Source organism: Pungitius pungitius, chromosome 7 (assembly GCF_949316345.1).
Source record: "Pungitius pungitius chromosome 7, fPunPun2.1, whole genome shotgun sequence".
NCBI lineage: Eukaryota > Metazoa > Chordata > Actinopteri > Perciformes > Gasterosteidae > Pungitius > Pungitius pungitius.
The window spans coordinates 17722841-17743765 of record NC_084906.1 but is presented as its reverse complement, the minus strand read 5'-3'; the positions used below and the strand labels follow the sequence as shown (position 1 = coordinate 17743765).

At 49.6% G+C, this 20925-nt stretch overlaps 1 protein-coding gene across 7 annotated transcripts; it reads left to right on the top strand.

Moving 5' to 3' along the window:
* Window positions 1-551: 551 nt before the first annotated feature.
* Window positions 552-18367, top strand: shdb (Src homology 2 domain containing transforming protein D, b). 7 transcript variants are annotated; one of them, XM_037470229.2, is made up of 7 exons: window positions 552-950; window positions 2141-2291; window positions 5320-5538; window positions 11948-12025; window positions 12729-12903; window positions 14093-14212; window positions 16411-18367. In XM_037470229.2, exons 1-7 carry the CDS (start codon window positions 618-620, stop codon window positions 16595-16597), a joined length of 1263 nt encoding a protein of 420 aa, XP_037326126.2. In that variant the 5' UTR covers window positions 552-617; the 3' UTR covers window positions 16598-18367. The 7 variants fall into 7 exon arrangements, with proteins under 7 accessions (XP_037326126.2, XP_037326125.2, XP_037326124.2 ...); XM_037470228.2 differs by having other exon boundaries at window positions 12726-12903; XM_037470227.2 differs by having other exon boundaries at window positions 552-980.
* The last annotated feature ends 2558 nt before the right edge of the window (window positions 18368-20925 follow it).

Below are 20925 nucleotides of genomic sequence, written 5' to 3'. Positions count from 1 at the left end.
GTTTACAGCTTTCCAAACAAACACGTCGCAAAACTAAACATTCCCCTTTTTTTTGAACGATGGTTCTGTGACTGAATGAATGCGAATATGACGATGTGAAACTCTTGTTTCTTTCATTCCTCGTTGCTTTGAAAGTGGCTTTAAGTCTTCTTCTGTCTTCGTGTTTTAAATGTATTTTCATCGGCCTTGTTGGACTTTTATTGCAGGGGTGTGAAATGTAATTGCAGCCTTTGGGCAAAGTCCAGATGCCACACGTTAACAAAAGCAGCGCGTGAAAGCCAGCTGTTGGTGTGGGTTTTTTTTTAATGTCACATCATAGCACGTGAACGCAGCTTAAAGGCTCTGCTATCAGTGGGAAGTTGTCCAGCAGATAGAATAATGAAAGGATCAGGACCTGTGGATTTAAAAAAAAAAAAAAAAAATCTTTTGTGATTTCTATTTTTCAAGATACGGTCTCGTGACAATCCGAAAGTTGAATTCCTAGTTCACACAACGTCATCACAAATAATAACCTCTATGCCCCCGTTTGTCCCCTCGCAGCCTCACCCCCCCCCCCCCCCTCTCTCTCTCTCCCCCGAGCCGCAGCAGCAGCAGCTCACCTGGAAGCGGAGGCTGCGATGGCCAAGTGGCTGAAGGACTACCTGAGCTTCGGCAGCAGGAAGGTGCCCCCGCAGCCGCCCACACCCGACTACACGGAGAGCGAGATCCTCAAGGCCTACCGCCTGCAGAGGGACCTGGACTTCGAGGATCCCTACGAGGACTCGGAAAGCCGGTCCAGGGGCGAGTCCGGGACCTCCGAGCCCGCCACACCCGTGTACGGCTCCCCCATTAAGTCGTCCAGCGTGGACGGGAAGTCTCCCAAACACAGACTGATCAAAGTGGACTCCCAGGAGCTGGGGCGGACCAAGATCCTCCTCAGCACCGTCTCTTTAGAGGACCAGCAGGAGCCCGTAAGAGCCTCCTATTCTCTGCATGTGCGCGTAGGTGTTTTCAGGGATTTTCATTATCTGCTTTTTCATGAGCGATTAATGAATGGAAGGCAAGTAAGTGATGAAAAAAAAAAAAAACCCTCTCCCATCTCATCCCATTTTCATCACTGTGACAGTTTTATTGATCAGACTCCATAAGCAAGTGACCAGTAATGTGTGTCTCACACATGCATTGTTTACATAAATCACATTACTGCCCACGGGCCACATAAATATATCGCTACCAAGGACGGAAGGAAGAAGAATCATTGGCGGCTCGAGCGGTCCGTTGAGTCGGGGGAGAGGGTCACAGTCCCTTGAGTTTATGTCCCTTCATAAATAATGAACCGGGTTTGGTTTTGCAAGCTGAGCAAGAAGCCCCCCCCCCACGTGAACACATGTGAGGGGCAAAGGGGCCACAGGGAGGTATGATTTTATGCTGTGTCGGGGGCTGGCGGAGGGGGGTTGCTCTTGTCATCATGGACTGCAGTGCTCTTCCGGCTATGTGCTGTGGGAGAACGTTCTGTGAGGACTACGGAGGAGGAGGACGAAGGCCGATGTCCAGGCCGAGTCGGAGTAAAGGTCTCCCCTCCCGCATGCTCGGGGGGGTCGAGTGTTTGAGGGTTTATCGTAGCTGCAGTCAAATCCATTCAGATCCATGAACTCACCTCGTGGAAAAATGCTACAAGTGCCAAAGTCCTGAAGTGGATTGAAGTAATGGTCTTAACTCAAGTCGATAGCACCTCACCCCCCAACACCCCTGTTGCCCTGCTCTCATCCTGCTCTCATTAATTTCCCAGGGTCTGTGGAAACAACCGCACTCCAATTTACATTGCAGATTCCTGTGCGTCGATGGGTAACCTGTTACAGGATCAACGTGGGATTCAAATGTAATTTTGTGAGGGCGTGTGCACGAGGAATTAAGGGAGCGACTGCCTTTCTCCTTTTGTCAGACGGAAAGCGGTGGGAAGAGATGCGATTGCCAAAACGTGTGTGTGTGTGTGTGTGTGTGTGTGTGTGTGTAACCATATGGCTGCCTGTGTAGCTGTCGGTGTGCCAGCTGATCACTGTTTGTCTCCTGTGCAACCGGCCTCGCTCTTCGCTCTCTGCGTTCCCTCCCCACGGCGAGGACCAGTCCCCATGGCCCAAGTGTGTCTCTTGTGTCTTTCTAGGTGGTGCCGTCCGCTCCGTTGGCCGGCGACACGGATTATTCCGACCCATTCGACGCCCGCGTGGGCCACAGGTCCGAACCAGATCTCAGACCTGTTCCGCACGAGAACAACGGCTACATGGAGCCGTACGAGGCCCAGAGGGTCATAACAGGTCAGTGGACACATCAGCCGGTGTCTTAACATCGTTATCTTGGAGGCAATGTGGTACAACTTCCGTTACCTTTGCTTCTTCCTTTTTGTATCGTCGTTGTCTCTGCTAGGTATTATCTTGTTAAAGCGCAGTAAACCCATCCAATAGGTAATTAAGTCATTCGTCATAATATGAGAATAAGTGACCATCCTGAAGGTATAAATGAAGAATTCTTATCTGATCAAGCAATCAGTCTGCTATTATGTTGCAGTTCAGTCGCAACATTATTACATGACATTTAGCTGACACTTTGATCCAGATCGACTTCCGGGTGCATTTCAACCATCGAGATACAAACTCAGAAGAACAAGAAACTAGAAATTGCTATTTCTTTAAATAAGCCGATTTACAACTTGTTCTAGATAAGAGCCATTATAAGTACAATTTAAGTGGTACAATTTGTCAGTGTATTTAGTCGAGGTGTAGTCTGAAGAGGTGAAGGCTCTCTGCGGTCCTGATGTCATCAGAGAGCTCCTTCCACCATTCAGGTGCCAGGACAGCAAAGAGTGGTGATCTTGCCGAGTGTTTTGCTCTCTGTGAGGGAGGAACAAGCAGCTTGGCGGATGCAGATGTGCGGGTTGGGATGTAAGGTTTGTCATCATGTCCTGGATGTAGACTGGACCCGATCCATTCACAGCATGCTACATGTTTTAAACAGCCACTGGTAACCAGTCATAAGAGCAGAGGCGTGGATACAACATATTGTATGTCATTGTTCATCGGCTTTTTTAGATGACCCACATTGAGGTTTCTATTACCCCCCCCCCCACACACACACATTTTTCTTTTACATTGACGTATTTTCAGCATTTGCAGAATAATGTATAAATGCAGTTTATTGACTCATTTTTGTTGGTAGTGAGTCCCGCATTAGTTTGACCCGTCCGCTCCACGCTGCTTTCAGCCAGTCACAAGCTCTCAGCCTCATGCAATATCCCCCTTTTCTTCTTTTCTCTGAGGTGTCCAGGATCCAGTCTCCCTCCTACCTCGCGGTTTTTGCTCCCCCATCATCTAGCTCGCATCTATCGTTTTCCATTTGTCCCCTTCCATAACATCTCTGTCTGCCCTTTTCCCTCGCGCTCCCCCTGCTCTGTCTCCGCAATTTAGTGTAAAAGACCCCTCCCCTTCCCCTTCCCTCCCCCCTTTCCTCCATCTCACTTCATCTGGAGGGCTCTCTCCGCCCCTGGGGGGGGGGAGTCTGGCTTTCCCGCTAATCTGTCCTGAAGCAACAACTGTGTCCGGTCCTCTGTCCCCTGTCACTTCCGTTGGCTTTTTGGTGATCCAATGAAGTCCGTTGTATTGGGCTTGAGGTGAATGGAGCCTCCCCCCCCTCTCCCCCCCCCTCTCCCCCCGGTTTCCTAATCGAGAAAGCTTGATAAAAATCTCCCCTCGTTGCAGCTGGACAGATTAGATTCTGCCGCAAAGCGTTGTCTCGGCGCCTTCATTGACTTTGAATTGAGGCCGTCACTCCGGAGATGGCTGCCTGTCTGTCTGCTTTTGTCTCTCTCCGCCTGCTGCCGCTCATCAAAGAACACAGCGGAGCTCCCAGCAGTAATTATTCCTCACAAAGACGGTCCTCAAAAGACACCTGCCTGCTTTTTTTCACTGTACATTTAGGGGGGGAGTGGGAGAAAATCTCCTCTGTGGTTCTGGTTTGGTTCACAAGCCTGAGATCTGTTTCCAGCTCTGACATTCATCTGTGCGCCTAAACCCCTCCCTGTCGTCATTCCCCTCAGTCTTCCATCTATTTCACCCTATTCTCCCCCATGCTGCCCCCCCCCCCCATCCCTCCCCCCTCCTCCCTTGTTGTGTTTTCCTCCATCACGTTTCCCCATGTATTTGCTGCGGTATTTTCTCATCCTCTGCCTCTCCTCGCCGCGGGTTCCCAGCGCCAGGTAGAACGCCGCGTGCTTCTTCTGTCTCAGTGACTTAACGTCAAACGCCCGGCAGACCTTCCCCCTCCCTCACCCCCCTCCCTTGTCCTCTTCTCTCGTCACCCCCCCACCCCCCCAGCCCCCTTGTTTCCCATTTACTCCTCTCACCACCTCCTCCTCCTCCTCCTCCTCCTCCTCCCTCGCCTCGCACCTCTTCTCTCTCTCCGTTGCCCCTCTACTCTCTTCTTCACAACCTCGGGGGCCTTCCCCCCCCCCCCCCTCCCCCCAAGCCCTCCATTTGGTCGCCATGGCGACTACAAGGCCGCCCAGTAGCGGTGTCTTGTCGTGTGAAGGTTAAAGTTTTCCCCAGCCTTCTATTTAATCCCCTTCCCTTCCCGCGTTAATTTCCCCTCTTTTTTAAACGGCTGGCGGCTGTGTGCACAAAAGATGCTTACTCCTTTTTTCCCCCCAATTTCCTCCACTTCTGTACCACCTGTATTTTATTTTTTTCAAAGGGTACATTTTTGAGGTCAACTTATCAAAGCCCCATCGCTGATTGCCGCTGCTGCAGCTTAGAGGCTCCTTTGTAATCAGATTTCCACCTTTTGTGCGTCGATAATCTGAAATCCTTTTATCTCGTGGCCGTTTCTGACTTCACAAAAGAGTCGCTGGGAAAACAATTCTTGTTTGGAACCCACTGAGAAAGTGATGAAAATGTTAATCAGCCAGCATGGATGCCGTCGTGAGCCGTGCTAGATTGCCGCTGGGATTCGGGGTGGACGAGTGAAGGGAGGGGGGAGGGGGGGGGGGAGGGGGGGAGTTTGTCTAACGTGTTGCAACTCAGCATCTTGCCCAAGGCCTTATTAAGCCCCTCTATATGAGATCCTGAGCCCCTCGGAAAGCTGTGCAAACATCATTTTTCCCTCCTCTGTGATTCTAGTCATGGCAGATCTCAACAGGCTTGTTTTCGTTTCAGTAAATAGTGCCACCTTTAACGTTTAGCCAGAACGCCCGCTACTGGTTGCCTCTTGTTTCTTGCTGACCGGTTATTTATTTCATCCATGACCACACGTCTTGTGGTTCGGACTTGTCTCATTTTGCATATGCATCTACAGAGCTGCAACGCGGTCCAGGAGGAGGAGGAGGACGTTCGCGGGGCGGGCTGCAGCTCTACGATACCCCCTATGAAGATGCGCGGGGACAGCGCCTGGTTCCTCTGTACGGAGAACCCCAGGAGGAGAGCAGCAGGCTGCCGCGAGACGACGAGAGGCCGGCCGATGAGTACGACCAACCCTGGGAGTGGAAAAAGGATCACATCTCCAAAGCTTTTGCAGGTAACTGTTTAAAAAAAAAAAAGATCATGAGAATATTCAATACATATCGTGGTGGAGCCGAAACCACCTAAATGTAGCTCATTGATAATTCAATGAAAAGCACCTGATTGATGGAGCATTCCACCATGTGGAGAGTCATCGGTCTCTACTTGGGATTTTCAAACTGGAGAACGCATCAGCCGTAGAAATTATACAGGAAATCAATTCATGAATACATTTCAGGCAAGGTTTAGACCATGGAGCTTCTGAATCAGGCTTCCTTGCATATTAAAATCAATATTCAGTGCGTCCCAGAATAAAAGCGTTAAGCAAAGATTGGGGTTGTAATATCTGGGATGGCAAAACAGTTTGCATTTTTGACTGAACACCCGGTTTAATGCCCCCAAATGGGCAATCATCCATGATGTTGTAAGCGTGTATTAACCAAACATTGAATCCCTAATACTGACAAGACAGGTTTCTGGCTGTCAAGACATATTTTACAAAATGTGCTTTACAAAAAAAAAAGGAATCGTTCTGTAGAATTTGTGAAAATGTGTTCTAGACCAGGCTTGAAAAGGGCTGTTTTAAAGGTCAAAGCACACAGAGAGCCATGCTGCTTTCACTACATCGTGAAATAGTCATCTAACTGTCCTGACCTTTTAATGTAGAGTCCCCCCCCCCCTCCTCGCAACCCATCACTACACCTCGGGACTGTTTTTTTGTTGTTGCAGAAAACCGAGTGCTGTGACCTTCACTGTCTCAACTCAAATGACACATATGTCTGTTTCTTTCTTTTGCATTTAAACTTTTGCTGACCACCGATTTATTTTTCTCTCGCATATGACGAACCACAATCCCCCCCCAACAACCTCTGAGATGATCATTAGGATCGTCAGAGTGCCTGCGTATGAGTACGCGTCAGAAAGATACCATAGACCTCATTAAGAGAAGCTTGGCAGAGGAACGAATCCTTTACTTTCATAATCCGGAGGTATTCCTAAAATAATTGGCGCGGTGGCACTGTCATGTCACATGTCTCATGCCCATCACCTTCCGTGAGAGAGTGAAGTAAAACTCTGAACTCATGGGTCATTTAGGAGTGGATCAGTGCGAGGCATCAAAGGCCAATTCGGCTTAATTGAGCCGTGTCTCCAAGTCAGCAAGGTCAAGGTGACGGGATAATAAATCAACCCGCCCCCCCCCCGCTCCCTCTCTCGGTTAATTACATGCCTGCAAGTGCATGACTGATCCAGTGCTAATAAGAGAGTCATGGTCGGCGCACCATTGTCTGAGTGTGCACACACACACACACACACACACAAAGACATTAACACTGTGTTCTGGGTCTAATCGCGTTAAGTCGAGGAGCAGCAGAGAGGCTCCGTAACATATTTGAGAGCTCAGGTGAATCCAAAGGGGGGAGGGGGGGGGGGGGGGCGGCACGACAGTTCATTTAAAAGGCAACATCACCCCTCGCCTACTTAGAGCTCATTCCTGCTTCATCTGTTTGCTTTACACCCCTCCAGCTTTTCCCCTTTGTGCCACGATGCTGGCGGCGGAGGGAAGGGTCGCTCGCTGTGACTCCGTTCGCTCCCGTCCGAGCAGACCGACGCACACGGCATTTTCCATTCTCACATTTAATCCATATTCCCGGACCCACTCAGCGTTGCTAGGCACGGCCCACATGGAGAGAGACAGAGAGAGGGAGGGAGGGGGGTGGGGGGGGGTTGTTGAGGATGGAGCAGGAAGAGAGAGACAGAGAGAGATGAGGAGGAGGTATGAGAGCGATGGACAAAGAGAAAGTGGCGGCCGCAGAGAGAAAGCCAGCTGGGGACGAATGGAAAGAGACGTCCAAGGTTACGGTGTGTTTTTTTGGGGGGGGGTAGTCAGGGCCGCTGTGGCAGGGTGCAATCCGTCATCCGCTAACACATCTCTCACACATATATATGCCAACGCAGCAACGGTGACAGGGCTGTCCCCATAGTCTCTCCCCTCCCTGTGGATGTGACACACTCACTCAGATAACCCGCTACAGGGGGCAGGAAGGGGATTGCGGGAGGGTGGGGGCGGGGGGGGGGGGGCTTGCATTCCGCCCGCAGCCCCTCATCATCACACACACACACACACACACACACACATGTGGATTCTCAACTCGATTTTCCTGCTCTGATTATCATGCCCCCCTAATTCATGGGTGAGAAGAGGTTTTGTGCAGGTTGGCGCAAATGATGAGGGAGGGAGGGGGACCGTGGGGGGGGGGGGGTGTCCACGCATCCACGCTAGTGCTTCTGAACAGCATCTGAGTGATTCTGATTTTCGCAGCTTATCCACGCCCAAATGCAATCGCCTGGGTGAGTATTGCATTCTCTGGCTATTTTTCAAACAGTATCAGAAATAAGCTTTCCTCCCAAAGCATTTTCCAAGGCCCTGCTGTGTGAAGCGAGCAGGGCCCGAGGGGTCGGACTGACGGGCTCCTCCGCGTTCGGTGGGTTTTAATTGCGACGTTGGAAAGCTGTCACCAGTTTGCACCATCCCACTCAAATTACAGCAGTCGTTAATTCTTGGAAGTCAATAGTCAGTCTGGCAGAGGGAGACTGGCTCTGCAACCATTCGGCGCCAATCAGTGAGCCAATTAAAGGCACAATCCAGTAAATCAACTAACCGATGAATGTGTGTTTTACGGTATTTCATGAATGCAAGTTTTTTGGAGTCCAGGAAAGGTGCATGAAGCCGTTTGCAGATGATTTGGGGAGTGTGAGTGTAATTGGAGGGTCTCAAAATCAGCAGGAAAGCTGGATGGGGACGGACGGACGGACGAATAACAATTTCCATCCCCAGAATTTACTCTAGTGATGCCATTGAGAAAAGCACTTATCCTCCACTTGTTCCACTGCAGCTGCTCATTAGGCAACAGCAAAACACAGTGGCTGTGCAGGGAAGCTTCCCCGTGTGAATGTGTGTGAATGTGTGTGTGTGTGTGTGTCATAAAAGCGAGGGGCTTGCGTTTTCCTTCTTTCAATTGGTTCAAACAAACCGTTTGCAGAACAGAACCAATTTAAAGCAGCTACCCCGGGGACTCTATAGTCAACTCTGTGGCAATTTGTTCGATTTCTATTCATTGTAATTGATTTATTCCAAACAAACCGCCGTTTGGAGGAAACTCTTCTTGGACTCCTCTTCTCGTCAATACCACTGATGCTCAGTAGATGGGTATCGATGGCGTTCTGATCACTCGGGGTGGAGCCCTCCGGTCCAGGTGTCCGGTTCTAACGTTTTCAGGCGGTACGCTTTCTATTGCTCTCCTGTAAAGGTTGACCCCGAACTTGTCACAGGAATTTGGCTTTCTAAGGAAAATGCAGCTGTCTGCGAGCTTTGACCCCGTCGGGTCGTCCGTCATGCTGATCCTCACGAGGTTGTTGATGTCCTCTCGAGTGACGCGGAAGGTTGGTTTAGCTAATCTTGCAGTGACACCTTGACTGATGGTGTGCTTCTGTATGTGTTGTGTCCTGTTTTGGAGATAAATGGGCTCTGGGCAGAACAAGGTTTTCTGGGCTATTCTGCATGTGTGTGTGCGTGTGTGTGTGTGTTCCCGTTGGGGTCTGAAAGTGTATTTTTGTGTGTCTGTGAGCATGCAGATGAACATGATTTCTATTTTCGGTGGGATGCTGCTCTTTGCTGCTAGAAACAGGCCCTGGGGGAATCTGAACAGCCTCTCCATCAATTTACCGTTACAGCGGAAGGACTCTTATCACTTTCTCTCTCTCTCCCTTCACTGTTTTTCTCCTCGTCTCATTTCCTCTCACCTGCCTCCTTCCTTCTCCCCCGTAGTTGCAGTTCTTTCTCGTTCATTGTGAACCTTCACTGACATTAATGAAAAGGCAAAGCCCCTCTTGATTCCCTCCCGCCACCCGATATGAGAGAGGGGATGGAAGTAGAGTGGGGCGAGAGGACCGAGGGAATATCGAAGGAGAGGTAATGCCCCACTTGATGGAAGGTAAGCGGGTGACAGGGTGACAGAGGACAGAGAAATGGCTAAAATGAGAACCTGGAAGCATACGAGAATGTCAAGACATGAGGGATGCTTTAAGCTCAAATCTAAACGGCGTGGATGCATATCGCTCAAAGGAAACCGGCGTGGATTTGCATTTTTCTCCTTTACTGGCACGAGGCGTTAATTGTCTGTCTGGGGACCGTTTTGCCGAGCAGAAGGTCTTTGTGTGCGGCGAAAAGATGTGTCGCCGGGGCTGTTTGGAAAAACAGATGTCTTCATTAATGGACCTAATGAAGCCACCGTATTGTCTCTGTCTGCTCCTCTATTTTTTTTATGACGAGGACTCCGAAAAGCAGCTGGTGTGCTTGAAAAGTCAGTTATCTGTCACTCGAGGCGATGTGACCTGGAAGGTCATGGTTATTCCATCCCCCCCCCCCCCCCTCAAATAGTTTTGGGTAATTGCTAGCAGGCAGTAGAGGCACCAGCACACCAATTTTGGCGGACCAAAGGTTAGTGAATTCCTGTCGGCTGGGTTAAAATTGGAATGTGGACTAGTGGGGAAAACACTATATAATGAGTATGATGATTTAAAGCACAAATGAACATCGTCTGTGAGCAATGATGAGATGGTGCCTTTTTGTCAAAAAAACCCATTAGTGCTTCTCATTGTGCCCCCTGTTTATGAGAGCTCCACAGGTTCCCTCTGGAAGTGAATGGAAGCCAGATGTTCCCGTCTAGTGAAAGAGTGACAGGGCTTGATTGTTTGTGTACTTGTGTGTTAGCTTTGCATTCAGCCTTTTGTTATCAGAGGGAGGAGTTTGTATACGTGTCCCTTTGCAGGGGAGAGAGTGGCCAACTACCCCAGTCAGCATGGCATAGCCTGCAGGTTTAGGAGGGGTTACCGTGGGTTACCGTGAATCTAGGTGATCACACATATCAAGACCCACCTCTACAGTGGCAGCATGTTGTTTTTAAAAAAAATTGTTTTACTTCGGTCTATTTGCAGACTGTAAGGAGATATGCCCTGAGATCATTTGAGTTAAAGGAAATTGATGCCAGAAACTTAAGAAATAAACTGCTTTCTGGGTACTTTTTATTCAAGAAAACTAAAGGGGGGATTCCCCAAGAGGGGAAACCGTAGAAAAGGATATCTTGATGGAATTCTGTGAAACATTACTTTTAACTGGCTGAGCACATTTCTGATTGGTAATACATTGTCTTCTCTGTTTGTCCTGTCTGTCGGTCTCTCTCATTTCTTGTTACCCTGCACTTGCGTCCATTGCGTGCTTCTCATTCACACCTTTTTTCTCTTTACCACGGTCGACTTTTAGGTCTGCTTGAATATTACAGGCGAAACATGTGATGTGGTGGCGAGCGGACAGGCAGCAGAGCTGGTGTGTGTGTGTGTGTGTGTGTGTGTGTGTGTGTCCTGTTGAAGGGTGCCAGGCCACACTTTAATCCTGGCTTCAGCTGAGGTGCGGGCTGCCCCAGATGGGGCCATTGTACTGCGCCACGCATCAATAATTCACGGAGAGCCAGAGAAAGTGGCGGAGTGTGTCTGCCTGCTCAATAATTAACCAGGGAGGGAGAGGGGCATGTATGTACAGCTCGGGTCTCTCTCTCCGAACGCCCATTCAAATGGCCTTTGATGTCGCCGGCCTGGGGGGTCTTTCGGATTTGTCGGCTCATTAAGACGTCAACCCCACTTTTCCTTTTATTTGTTTTGTAATCCTATTTCGCTGCGAGGAGCTCTGTGTGCGGTGTGGGAAATCGCATAATGTGCGTGTCCTTGTACATGTAAGGCTGCAGTAATGACTGTTAAAGTATAGAGTTGCCTGCCACGGTAGATAATGAGCTATTTTCAGTTTCTTTTCAACCCTTCTGCTGCTTTCCTGCTGTTGGTAAGACGGTGAATGGAGCATAACCCCCCCCCATGCTCCTCTGTTCCTCCGTCTCACTTCGCTGTGGGTTGTGCTTTGTTTTCATTGCATCTCCTGCTACAGGACAGTTTCTTAAAGTGGATTTGTTCAAATGACTATAAATAATGCAGCCTCTGGATTCTCCAGTCTGCTCCGTTTTGTATTTGCTTTGCTTTCTTCGGCCTGATCACGTATGATAAAATCACGTAGATGTGTTTTTTTTTTTAATCTCCCCCCACATGTGTGATGCAGCAAAGTGACAGACGCTAGTGATTATTCCTTCTCTTCATGACACAAAATGTGGTTAATTTCCCAACACATCTCTCTCCTAATCACACATGCAGCCTCTTCCACGTCTCACTTCTTGCTCCTTCTCACATTCAAATCTCGCACCTGATTTCCGCCTGGCTTCTTTAATAATCAACACTTTGTGCGAGCCCATCTGCTGTTTTCTCACTCTGTTGCTCCCTGTTTTTCTTCTCTCCCCCCCCTCTGCTTCCCCGCTCCCTCCTACTAGAAATGAGAGACTTGTCGGAGTTACCTTGGCCGGCCCCTGTGGGTCAACTGGAGGAGGAGCCCCCAGTCAGAGAGCCAGGTGAACTCCCACACTGATCACAACCCTCACCCCCACCCCCCCCCTCTCCTGCCTCTTTGTCCCGGGCCAACGCACACGTATGCGCCACCCTGACCTTCGTGACCCAGCTGCTGTCCTACATCTGACACACCCCCCCCCCCTCCTCCTGTTGCATTTGTCCCTCAAATCCCTCATGTGGAGTTTTGTTGTGTTCTCCATACTTTTGGGAGGTTCAAAGTTCTCCTCGTCTCAAATTACCACATTCCCCGCTTGCTTCAACCACGCGTGAGGAGCTCCCTCTAAATCAGGATGTCTGCCTTGTTCACTTGTACTTGGAGGTGCTGCGGTACAAATAACGTTTAACAACAAATAAACGTTGACAACAAAAAAAAGTATCTTCAACATCAAGAAAATCAGCGGCGTTGCCCCGGGGGCGGGGGGGAGGGCGAGAAGAAGCCAAATTCCTGCCTCATCAACATGCTGACGAGGGCAATCGCGACTGCAGTCCGTCAGCAGCAGACCCGCCGCTGTCCTCTGCTTTGACCCGTCCACTAGAGAGGTCTCTCTCCGCTGCATGCGTGGGTTCGGCAAGCGCCGGATGTCTGTGTTTACCCGGAGGAGTAATCCCTTCTGATCACGGCGCCGTGTGTGAAACACTGTGACTCACTTTTTTCCTCTGTGCCCCCCCCCCCCCCCCCGCCCCCTCCACTCTGTCTGCCAGCAGCGCAGTTCGACGGCGCGGAGTGGGACCGCTCCTCGTCCCCCACGGAGCGGCTGCGCCCGACGGGGCCGAGGTCCAGCCCGCTGGCGGGAGGGGGGGTGAAGTTCCGGATGCCGCAGGAGGGCCTCTGCGTGGTGGGGGAGAGGGTGGACCCGGCTCTGCCTCTGGAGAAGCAGGTGTATGTATGCATGCGCCTCTATATGGAGTTCAACAAATCACGGGAAAATAAGAGCTTGTAGGACGTGCGGTTCTTTAAATGCAATCCAGCAAACGGATCAAACAGAATCCCTGTAGAATGCGTCTGCGCTGGTCGTCACATGTTAATCATACATGGTCATACAAGTTCTTTTTTAATATTTCAAGTGGGACGGGGCGTGTATTCCCCAAATGAACGCGCTTGATTCCACCGCTTTGATCTATTAAGGGCGGGTACGCGTTAGATAGAAGTAGTCGTGTGTTCAGGCGTAGCAGCGGCCATGATGGCTCACAGAGCTGCAAGCGGTTTTAGGTGAGAAATAATTAAGTCAGAACATTAGGAAGAAGCCTTTATTTGGTCTCGTATGTTTCAGACATCACTGGTGTAATTCGCGTGCAGTTTATGTTCACATAAAAGGCTGTTTTACTAATGAAATCCAAGCACATGACACTCAAGCACACATGCACACACACACACAACAAACACAGTGTTGTGCTCACAGATACGAGTGCACAGATGCACTTGAGGATGGCGGATTGATTATTACACCCCATTACTCCCCGATGATCTCCTAAAGGCTGTTTTGAGCTTTTTGTTTCCTTTAGCGCTGCTAAATTGTGCCACCACAATGTTGACATTTGTAGTTTTTAGTGAAATTCCCAAAACTAGGGAAGAGCTTCACTTCCCGGTTTGGATTGCAGGAGCCTTGGTGAACCATGGACTTCGCCAGTAGCAGCATAACCCGTAGCTTTAGTGAGCAGATGTTAGCATAGCTACATTAAGCTAAGTTGGTGGACGTGGTGAACACCTGTTGCTAAGCACCTGCATGTTAGCATTGGCTTTGGGGGGGGGGGCGGGGGGGGCGGGGCATTTAGCTGCTGTAATCTACAAAGAGATGCTTTGCATGGTTGCAGACTCAGTGTCATGTTAGACGTGTTGTTGGACATTTAGGAATGTGCTGACAGCAGGTGTCCTGCTACTATTTTTACCCCTAGAAACATCCATGCTACTTATAATTTCCCCTCACTTGACTTGCAATTTTTTTTAAGTTAAATCAATAAAAGTTTTATACAGATGACAGAGTTGACAGAAGGGTACAAACAAGCTTAACGGCAATTTCTCCATCTTAAACCAAATGTGTGTGTGTGTGTGTGTGTGTCGTGTTCATCAGATGGTACCACGGGTCGCTGTCGCGTTCGGAGGCAGAGTCGCTGCTAACGTTGTGTAAAGAATGTAGCTACCTGGTGAGGACGAGCCAGACCAACCGCTCTGACTACTCCCTGTCCCTGCGGTAAGACACACACACACACACACACACACACGTGTCTATACTGACTGACACCTGTGCCCCTTCCGTGTCGTTCTAGCCAAGTTTTTTTTTTTCTTCTTTTTTTTTTTCTGCCATGCAACTGAGCAGTGTTCATGAAGCCACCTGAGCTGCCGATCTCATGACGCAGTCTCCACACCCCTCCATCTGTCTCTTCCCTCCCTTCCTTTCGCCATCACCCCCACTCAAGATCACTGCCGCGCTGATTCCTCTCCCGACACTCATTTGCAGGGCGCAAAACTGCTTATCTGGTCAAATCTCTCCCTTGTAATTACTACCACAATCCATCGTCCCGGCCTGCATCGCCATCCCTCTGTCCTCACCCCATCCTTGGCCCCTCTCTGCGTGGCCTTCCAATGAGGCCCCCAGCGGGCCTCCTAAGTGGTAATCAGGCAGGTAGAGCACACTTGAGTGCACACATCATCCTCTCCGTAATCACTAATGAATATGAATTACCTTCTGTGGGCCATACACGAAGGGAATTCAGGAGGGAGGGGGGGGGAAGGGGGGCGGACATATAAACAAGCTCACGCATTACTCATTTATACATGAGTGGAGTGGGTTTGACAAGCCCACTCGCTCCAGCACGAAGGTCACTGCTGGCGCACGAGAGGTTTAGGAGTAGTGGTTTCTTATGAAATGACTTGGTCAGAATGTGGGAATGTCCTCCGTGGCTCAAAATGTCAAACAGTCGACTCTGCCCAGTAATAATAACTCATTGCTGGTATCGAGGAACAGAGCAAGGCTGAAAATAATTTCGAGGTGGCAAGAGACATGAGCGCTGATGATCCTGCAGGTTCTAAACAAAGCTCATGATTAGCAAAATCAAATTGGGGAAGAAAACATGGTAAACAAGAAGCACGAAAAAAAACCCTCAATAATACCGAAATTCATATTCAGTGATAACTCACATCTCAGATTAAAGACTTCGACCTACTTTCCCTTTTATTACATTCCACTGCCTGACACAATCCACCTCTTCTCCCTTGACTCTTATCTTGTGTCGGGTATTTTGCATCAGGGCCATTTACTGAAATACGTACTTCAGTACTCTTGTTTGTTTTGTACGTGCAGAGAGCAGCCTGGAAGCGTGTTTTTATTAAAAAAAAAAAAATCCTATGATTATTATTGTCCCTTTGAACACCTAACAAAGCCTCAACCGTGGTTCAGTTATTATTATAGACCAGCTGCTTGTTTGTTTGGTCCTCAGACATCGTGTGCAATGTTATCGTGGCAGATAGGCACTGGCGCTGCCTCTGGAACGCCAGTGTGCACTGCGGCAGGGACAGCGCGTGTAATCACTACAGCTCAGTGATGTAAAACAACTGGGAAAAGCCGAACCCAACCTGTAATGTCAGAGAGTAACAACGCAACGAGGAACGACGGCGGGCCGTTCGATGCGTCCCGAGCTGAAAAAGTGAGTCAGCACCGAAGCAGCGGGGGCCCGCCAGAATTAAACCCGGCATGAATATTAATGAAGCGGCACTCGTGCTTTTGTAATGTATCATGAGATACAAAGAGTCCCCAAAACAAACGGGACCGGGTGAAAGAATGCCAAAAAAAAGCATCTGGCCCTCGCTGCTCTCGAGGCCAGTGGGACAAATCCTAAGCTGCGGTTTGCAGTCACAGTGAGGGGTTTTTTTTTTTGGGGGGGGGGGGGGGGGGCGGAAGGGAGGGGACTTTAATGCTCTTCAAAATTTAATTTGGTTCACTGGAACAATGGCAGTTACGGTGACCGACTTCGGCCCCGCTCTCGCGCTCTGCTTCTATAATTAGACGTACATCGGAGTGGGTGGTGGGCTCTTAAAGGGGAAGTTTCCGGTCACGGCTGAACCAGAGCGGTTCTTTTGGGCTAAGCCACGTGCCAAGTCTCGCACCCGCCGTCGTCTCCCGTCCTTCCTAACTTGTGAGATAGACGTCCTCCAACTGCAGCAAAGAAAAAGAAAAAGAACATCAGTCCAGGCTGTCATTTCCACTGTGTCGATCATGTGACCAGATGTGTGGAAGGCTGAGTTTTTTTTTTATGTGCCCCACATTACATGTCATCCCTCTTCTTGTCATTCCCCCCCCCCCCCCCGCCCCCCATTCCGTATTCCATCTCTCCCTCTCTCTTGTCTCCTCCCTTCTCTAAACCGCTTGCGTCTCCTGTCGTCCGCCCGCAGGAGCTGCCAGGGTTTCATGCACATGAAGGTCACCCAGCACAAAGACGGCAGGTACGTGCTGGGACAGAACAGCCCGCCCTTTGACACCATCCCAGAAGTCGTCCACTTCTACACGACTCACAAGCTGCCGATCCGAGGCGCCGAGCATCTGTCCCTGCTGTTCCCCGTGCTGGTGCAGACGCTCTGACGCCCCCTCGCGGGACCGCCATGGTGACCGGACGCCTACAGGAAGCTTGAATGTTGGATGGGATCCCCCCCCCCCCCCCCCCCCTCCTCTTTTCTCACTGGCTTGGGAGGAGGCGAGAGCTGGACTACGTTTTGATGTTTTCAGCACACCGGGTGGCTCTTAACTTCCAGGGGGGAATGGATTCACATGAAATGCAATACCTGAACTTTGGGCAACCTTTGCTGCAACTTCTCATTTCCTCAGCGACTTCATGGGACACGAAGCCCGCCTTTCATAACGGGTCTTTCGCAGCTGAAATGACTGAACTGCAGAGAAGGTTAGCAGGAGCTGGAAGAAATCTCTGCACGTTGTGAATGTACTGATGCTTTAGATTGCATTACTGCTGTTACCACAAAAAAAAAAAAAAAAACACCTCATTGACACTGGTGAACGTATTGCTGTTGTAACGTGACACCTCACTCCTCATTCTTCATGTTTATACGGAAACGATGGATAAAATCGTCCCGTGTTTTGAGGAATTCAAAAACCGTATTTTCAAAGCTGTTATATTTTGGTTGCTTGTCCACAAAAGACAGCGTGTAAACCTTCACCCCGTCGTGTCAACGCACAGCAGCTCGACAATCTCCAACATGACCTGAGATCGCTCCTCCCGAGCGACAGAGACACTGGTCTGTATCGGTACTTGTGAACTGGAACTCTTGTCATGTGCTTCCGTTGTGTTTGTTAGACAATGCTGGGTATGCAAAAAAAAAAAAAAAAACTAAAACTAACATCACTGCTGTCATTGTCTCCTCACTTACTTAAAGTTAAGCTGGTAAGCCGAGCTGCAGGCGGAAGCAAAGAGACGCAGAAAAACACCGAGCGCCCTTAGACAAACTCCAACGTCGTGCCGGTCGGCCCGAGTTCTCACGCTTTTGCATATTTGAGCAGATTCTTCAGTCTACCCAGTTATTACATGCTAGTTGGTGAGTCGTATTCGAGTTAAACACTCGCCATCTGGGACGGGTTTCCACGTCTGATGTCTGGCTGCAGCATCGTGTGGCAGAAAAAAAAAAAACTCATTTTAGACGGGAGATGAGATCCAAACACTTTATGACCATTGGAAATGAGAAAATGATTTAGGTTGTATTTGTTGTTATTATTTTGGCCAGTTTCTGACAGCAGTAAAATGTCAGGATTTCTAATGTGCGTGCAGTTGAAGCCTCTCATCTGCATGCACAGTTTTGATTCTACGTGTAGGTCTTTAGTAGATCAGCGCTTGCTAACCTGGGGGGGGCTGGGACTCCCCCAGGAGAGCTTTGAAGATGACTTTTGTCTGGAAAACAAAATTGTGCTCCTCCGAATATTATTTATTATCTGGATGTTGAATCGCTTTTTCTCCTTCTGAAATACTGTGTATTTCTTCCACCCAAAAAAACTCCCATCAGAAATCATTTGAGGCGGGAAAATCTTTTTTTTTTGTTGGTTCTTCTGTTTGTTTCCAAAAAGAAAACATTTCCAAAATATTCCCTCATTAGACTCCCCCAGAACGAAGGCAGAGGGGCACAAAGGACTTGGCAACATCGCACTTGACTGCACGCACGTTTGCTTTCTCTCTCATCCATTGACAGCAGGCTCTTGGGGGGGGGGGGTGAGGACTGTGGGGTGAGGTGTGGCTGAGGAGGGGGTGAGGCCGCCCTCATTATTTGAGCTGCGGCGCGGTGAAAAGCGCCGGGATTGCTTTCATTACTGAAGCCAAGTGATATAGCAGAGGCTGATTACCCGCGTGACGGAGAGGAGACGAGCTGGATCGCTCCCTATTGGGGGGGGGAGGGAGGAGACGCTGCCTGGCTATACTTCCCCAATGAGACTCCAAACAAGTGTGTGTGTGTGTGGGGGGGTGGGGGGGAGGTTGCTGTAGTCACATTTTTCAAATAAGCCTCCCTGGGGAGGGATGTATGAATATTAACGACAGTGGCAGTGCGGCGTGTCAAAAATCAAACAAATAGCTCACCGTGGCGCTTACCTCGTGTCTGCCTTCTTTCTTTGTCAGACTCTCCTCGTGGCTAATTTCTAGTAGACTGAAGGATAAATCTCCCCCCCCCCCCCCCCCCCCAAAAAAAAAAGCGTTTAGTTTGGAACAAATGCCAACTTCCCCCCCCCCCCCCAATCACCATGACTGGTGTGTATAGATCGTCAGATGTGTGTGTGCAGCTGTCACATGACGATGTGTGCAATGTCAGATGCGTCGTGACGGCAGCTGTTAATCCATCCGACGCGCTGGCAGGAATGAACACCTGTGATCGACACCGAGCCAGAGCACGTGTTGGGGGGGGGGGGGGGGCGCTGCACAACATGCGCACTCGCAGGCCTCTTTGCCTAAGAACTGTTTTGTTGACCAGATGGATACGGTTGTCACAGGTGATATTGGGACATGCCATGGGGGTATAAAAAAATAAAAGTATAATGGCCAAATTCCATTTGCCTGCTTTAGTTTTAGGGTGTTTTTAAGTGAAAGAACAAACAAGCAACCAAAACATTTCAAATGACGTTATAGAAAAAAGTCATTAACCATTTAACAGGGAAAAAGAAACATTGATAGTAAATGGTTTCTATAAAACATGTCCCGAAACTCTTTTCAAAGCGACGTTTTCATGTCAGGAGGAAGGTCAAAGGTCAGATAAAATATTTCAAGCGGTCCCCTGTACCACGGAGTTTCCAGCATTTCACCACTGCACAGAGTTGGTGGACTTGTGTCATTTATCATTGCTTATCAGCAGGATTTAGCCAAGTCCGAAGTCTACATCACCCCTGACCCCCGACACCATAATCCCACCAGTTGCAGGCGTGGTGGAAATAGACTGGGGGTCAGTTGTGAGCAGGTGTGTGTGTGTGTGTGTGCACGCAGGGTGCCTCCCACCCCCCTGCCAGAGGAGCGCAATCACCGAGGGGTTTGGAGAGGAAGCAGCTGCTGTTTAGGGGACTTTGGATGGTGGGGGGGGGGCCTTGGGGCCTTGCCTATCCAATCCTGCCACCTGTCTGCCAGGGTATGATGGCGATAGAAGGCCTCGTTGTGTAGATCTTTATCTCTCCGGCTATGCGTCAGTCTGCGTGCCGTGTAATCACATTGAAATGAGCCTCATGCCTTTTTCGGTGTATTTCAAATGTCAAATATTTAATCAATTAATTAAACATACAAACTATAAGACGTCATAGAAAGGATGCGTTTGTCTTTGCTTCAGGAGGAAGACAACAGGGGCCGTCAGAACTCTGGTATTTCTTCTGCTTGATCCTCACGGCAGGAGATCAACGGCAGCGGGGTGTTGCGACGGGGGGGGTGTCCACCAATCCAAGTCCCCGGCTAGATCCTTCAAATATCCTCCCACAAAGTGACCTTTGCCCCCCCCCCCCCACCCCCCACAGGTTCTTCCCAGCTGCTCCTTGGATGAAGCCCTCTGATCCTGGGGAGCTTTATCGCCCCAAGTCTGCCCACATCTTCACGCACTCTTATGTTTCGCAGCTGTGGAGGAGGAGGAGGAGGAGGAGGAGGAGGACCATCACGCGCCACAGGACTGGTCCGCGTGGGCCTCCTCTGGTCCGCGTGGTAATACTCAGGCTCCTCCTTCACGCTGCTTTCGGGAAGGGGACTTGAGCATGAGAGAAGTGTTTCATATTGGCACATTCAGTGGCTCAGGCCAGATGGAGTCTTTGTTCTTCCTCTCAGAAACCCACACGGATGCACACAGACACACACACACAGACACACACACGAGTGCCTGCCTGCCGGCCTGCCTGCGTGCGTGCCCACTTCCTCGCCACACAGCGGTATAAAGCCGGGATCATGGCGACAGCGGGTGGCGTGATCCTCTTGTCCTCTGTCGTGTTCCCGTTAGTCAGATGCAAAGAGCCATTGTGCACAGAGAATGACACAAATCCGCCACCAACTAAATCCTCAAAGATGACCGGTGACGGCTATTTAGTTAACGTGATTTATTAAAGGTGTTTGACCCAGTTAGCGCACGCGTCCAATAAGTGGTGTTTTGTTTCCGGTGTTTAGACGAATGGAATCCGTCACCGGCCCGGAATTTGAGGATGTGGAAAGGATTTAAAAGAGAAGGAATTTGTAAATCTCCACTGAACGTGTTTTAAAACGTGATTAAAGCAGTGGAGTCAGAGGATGAGCACAATTGGGATGGTCTGGTTTTTCCAGCTTTCCCCCCCCCCCCTTTTAATGATTGATATTTCAAACATCAACCCTTTTTATGCCATGATTTTGTGTACAAGGGGCTTAAAACGTTGTCCAGTGTTGAGTGAAAACGCTGAAGTCACTCGGTTCAATTCAATTCAAG

Bases quoted from the DNA above. Each gene is read 5' to 3' on its own strand.
- shdb (XM_037470226.2), top strand. From the start codon at position 618: ATGGCCAAGTGGCTGAAGGACTACCTGAGCTTCGGCAGCAGGAAGGTG. The intron at 12,026-12,725 runs GTGAACTCCCAC...TCTGTCTGCCAG, and splicing joins GCCCCCAGTCAGAGAGCCAG to CAGCGCAGTTCGACGGCGCG. The intron at 12,904-14,092 runs GTATGTATGCAT...CGTGTTCATCAG, and splicing joins CTGCCTCTGGAGAAGCAGGT to ATGGTACCACGGGTCGCTGT.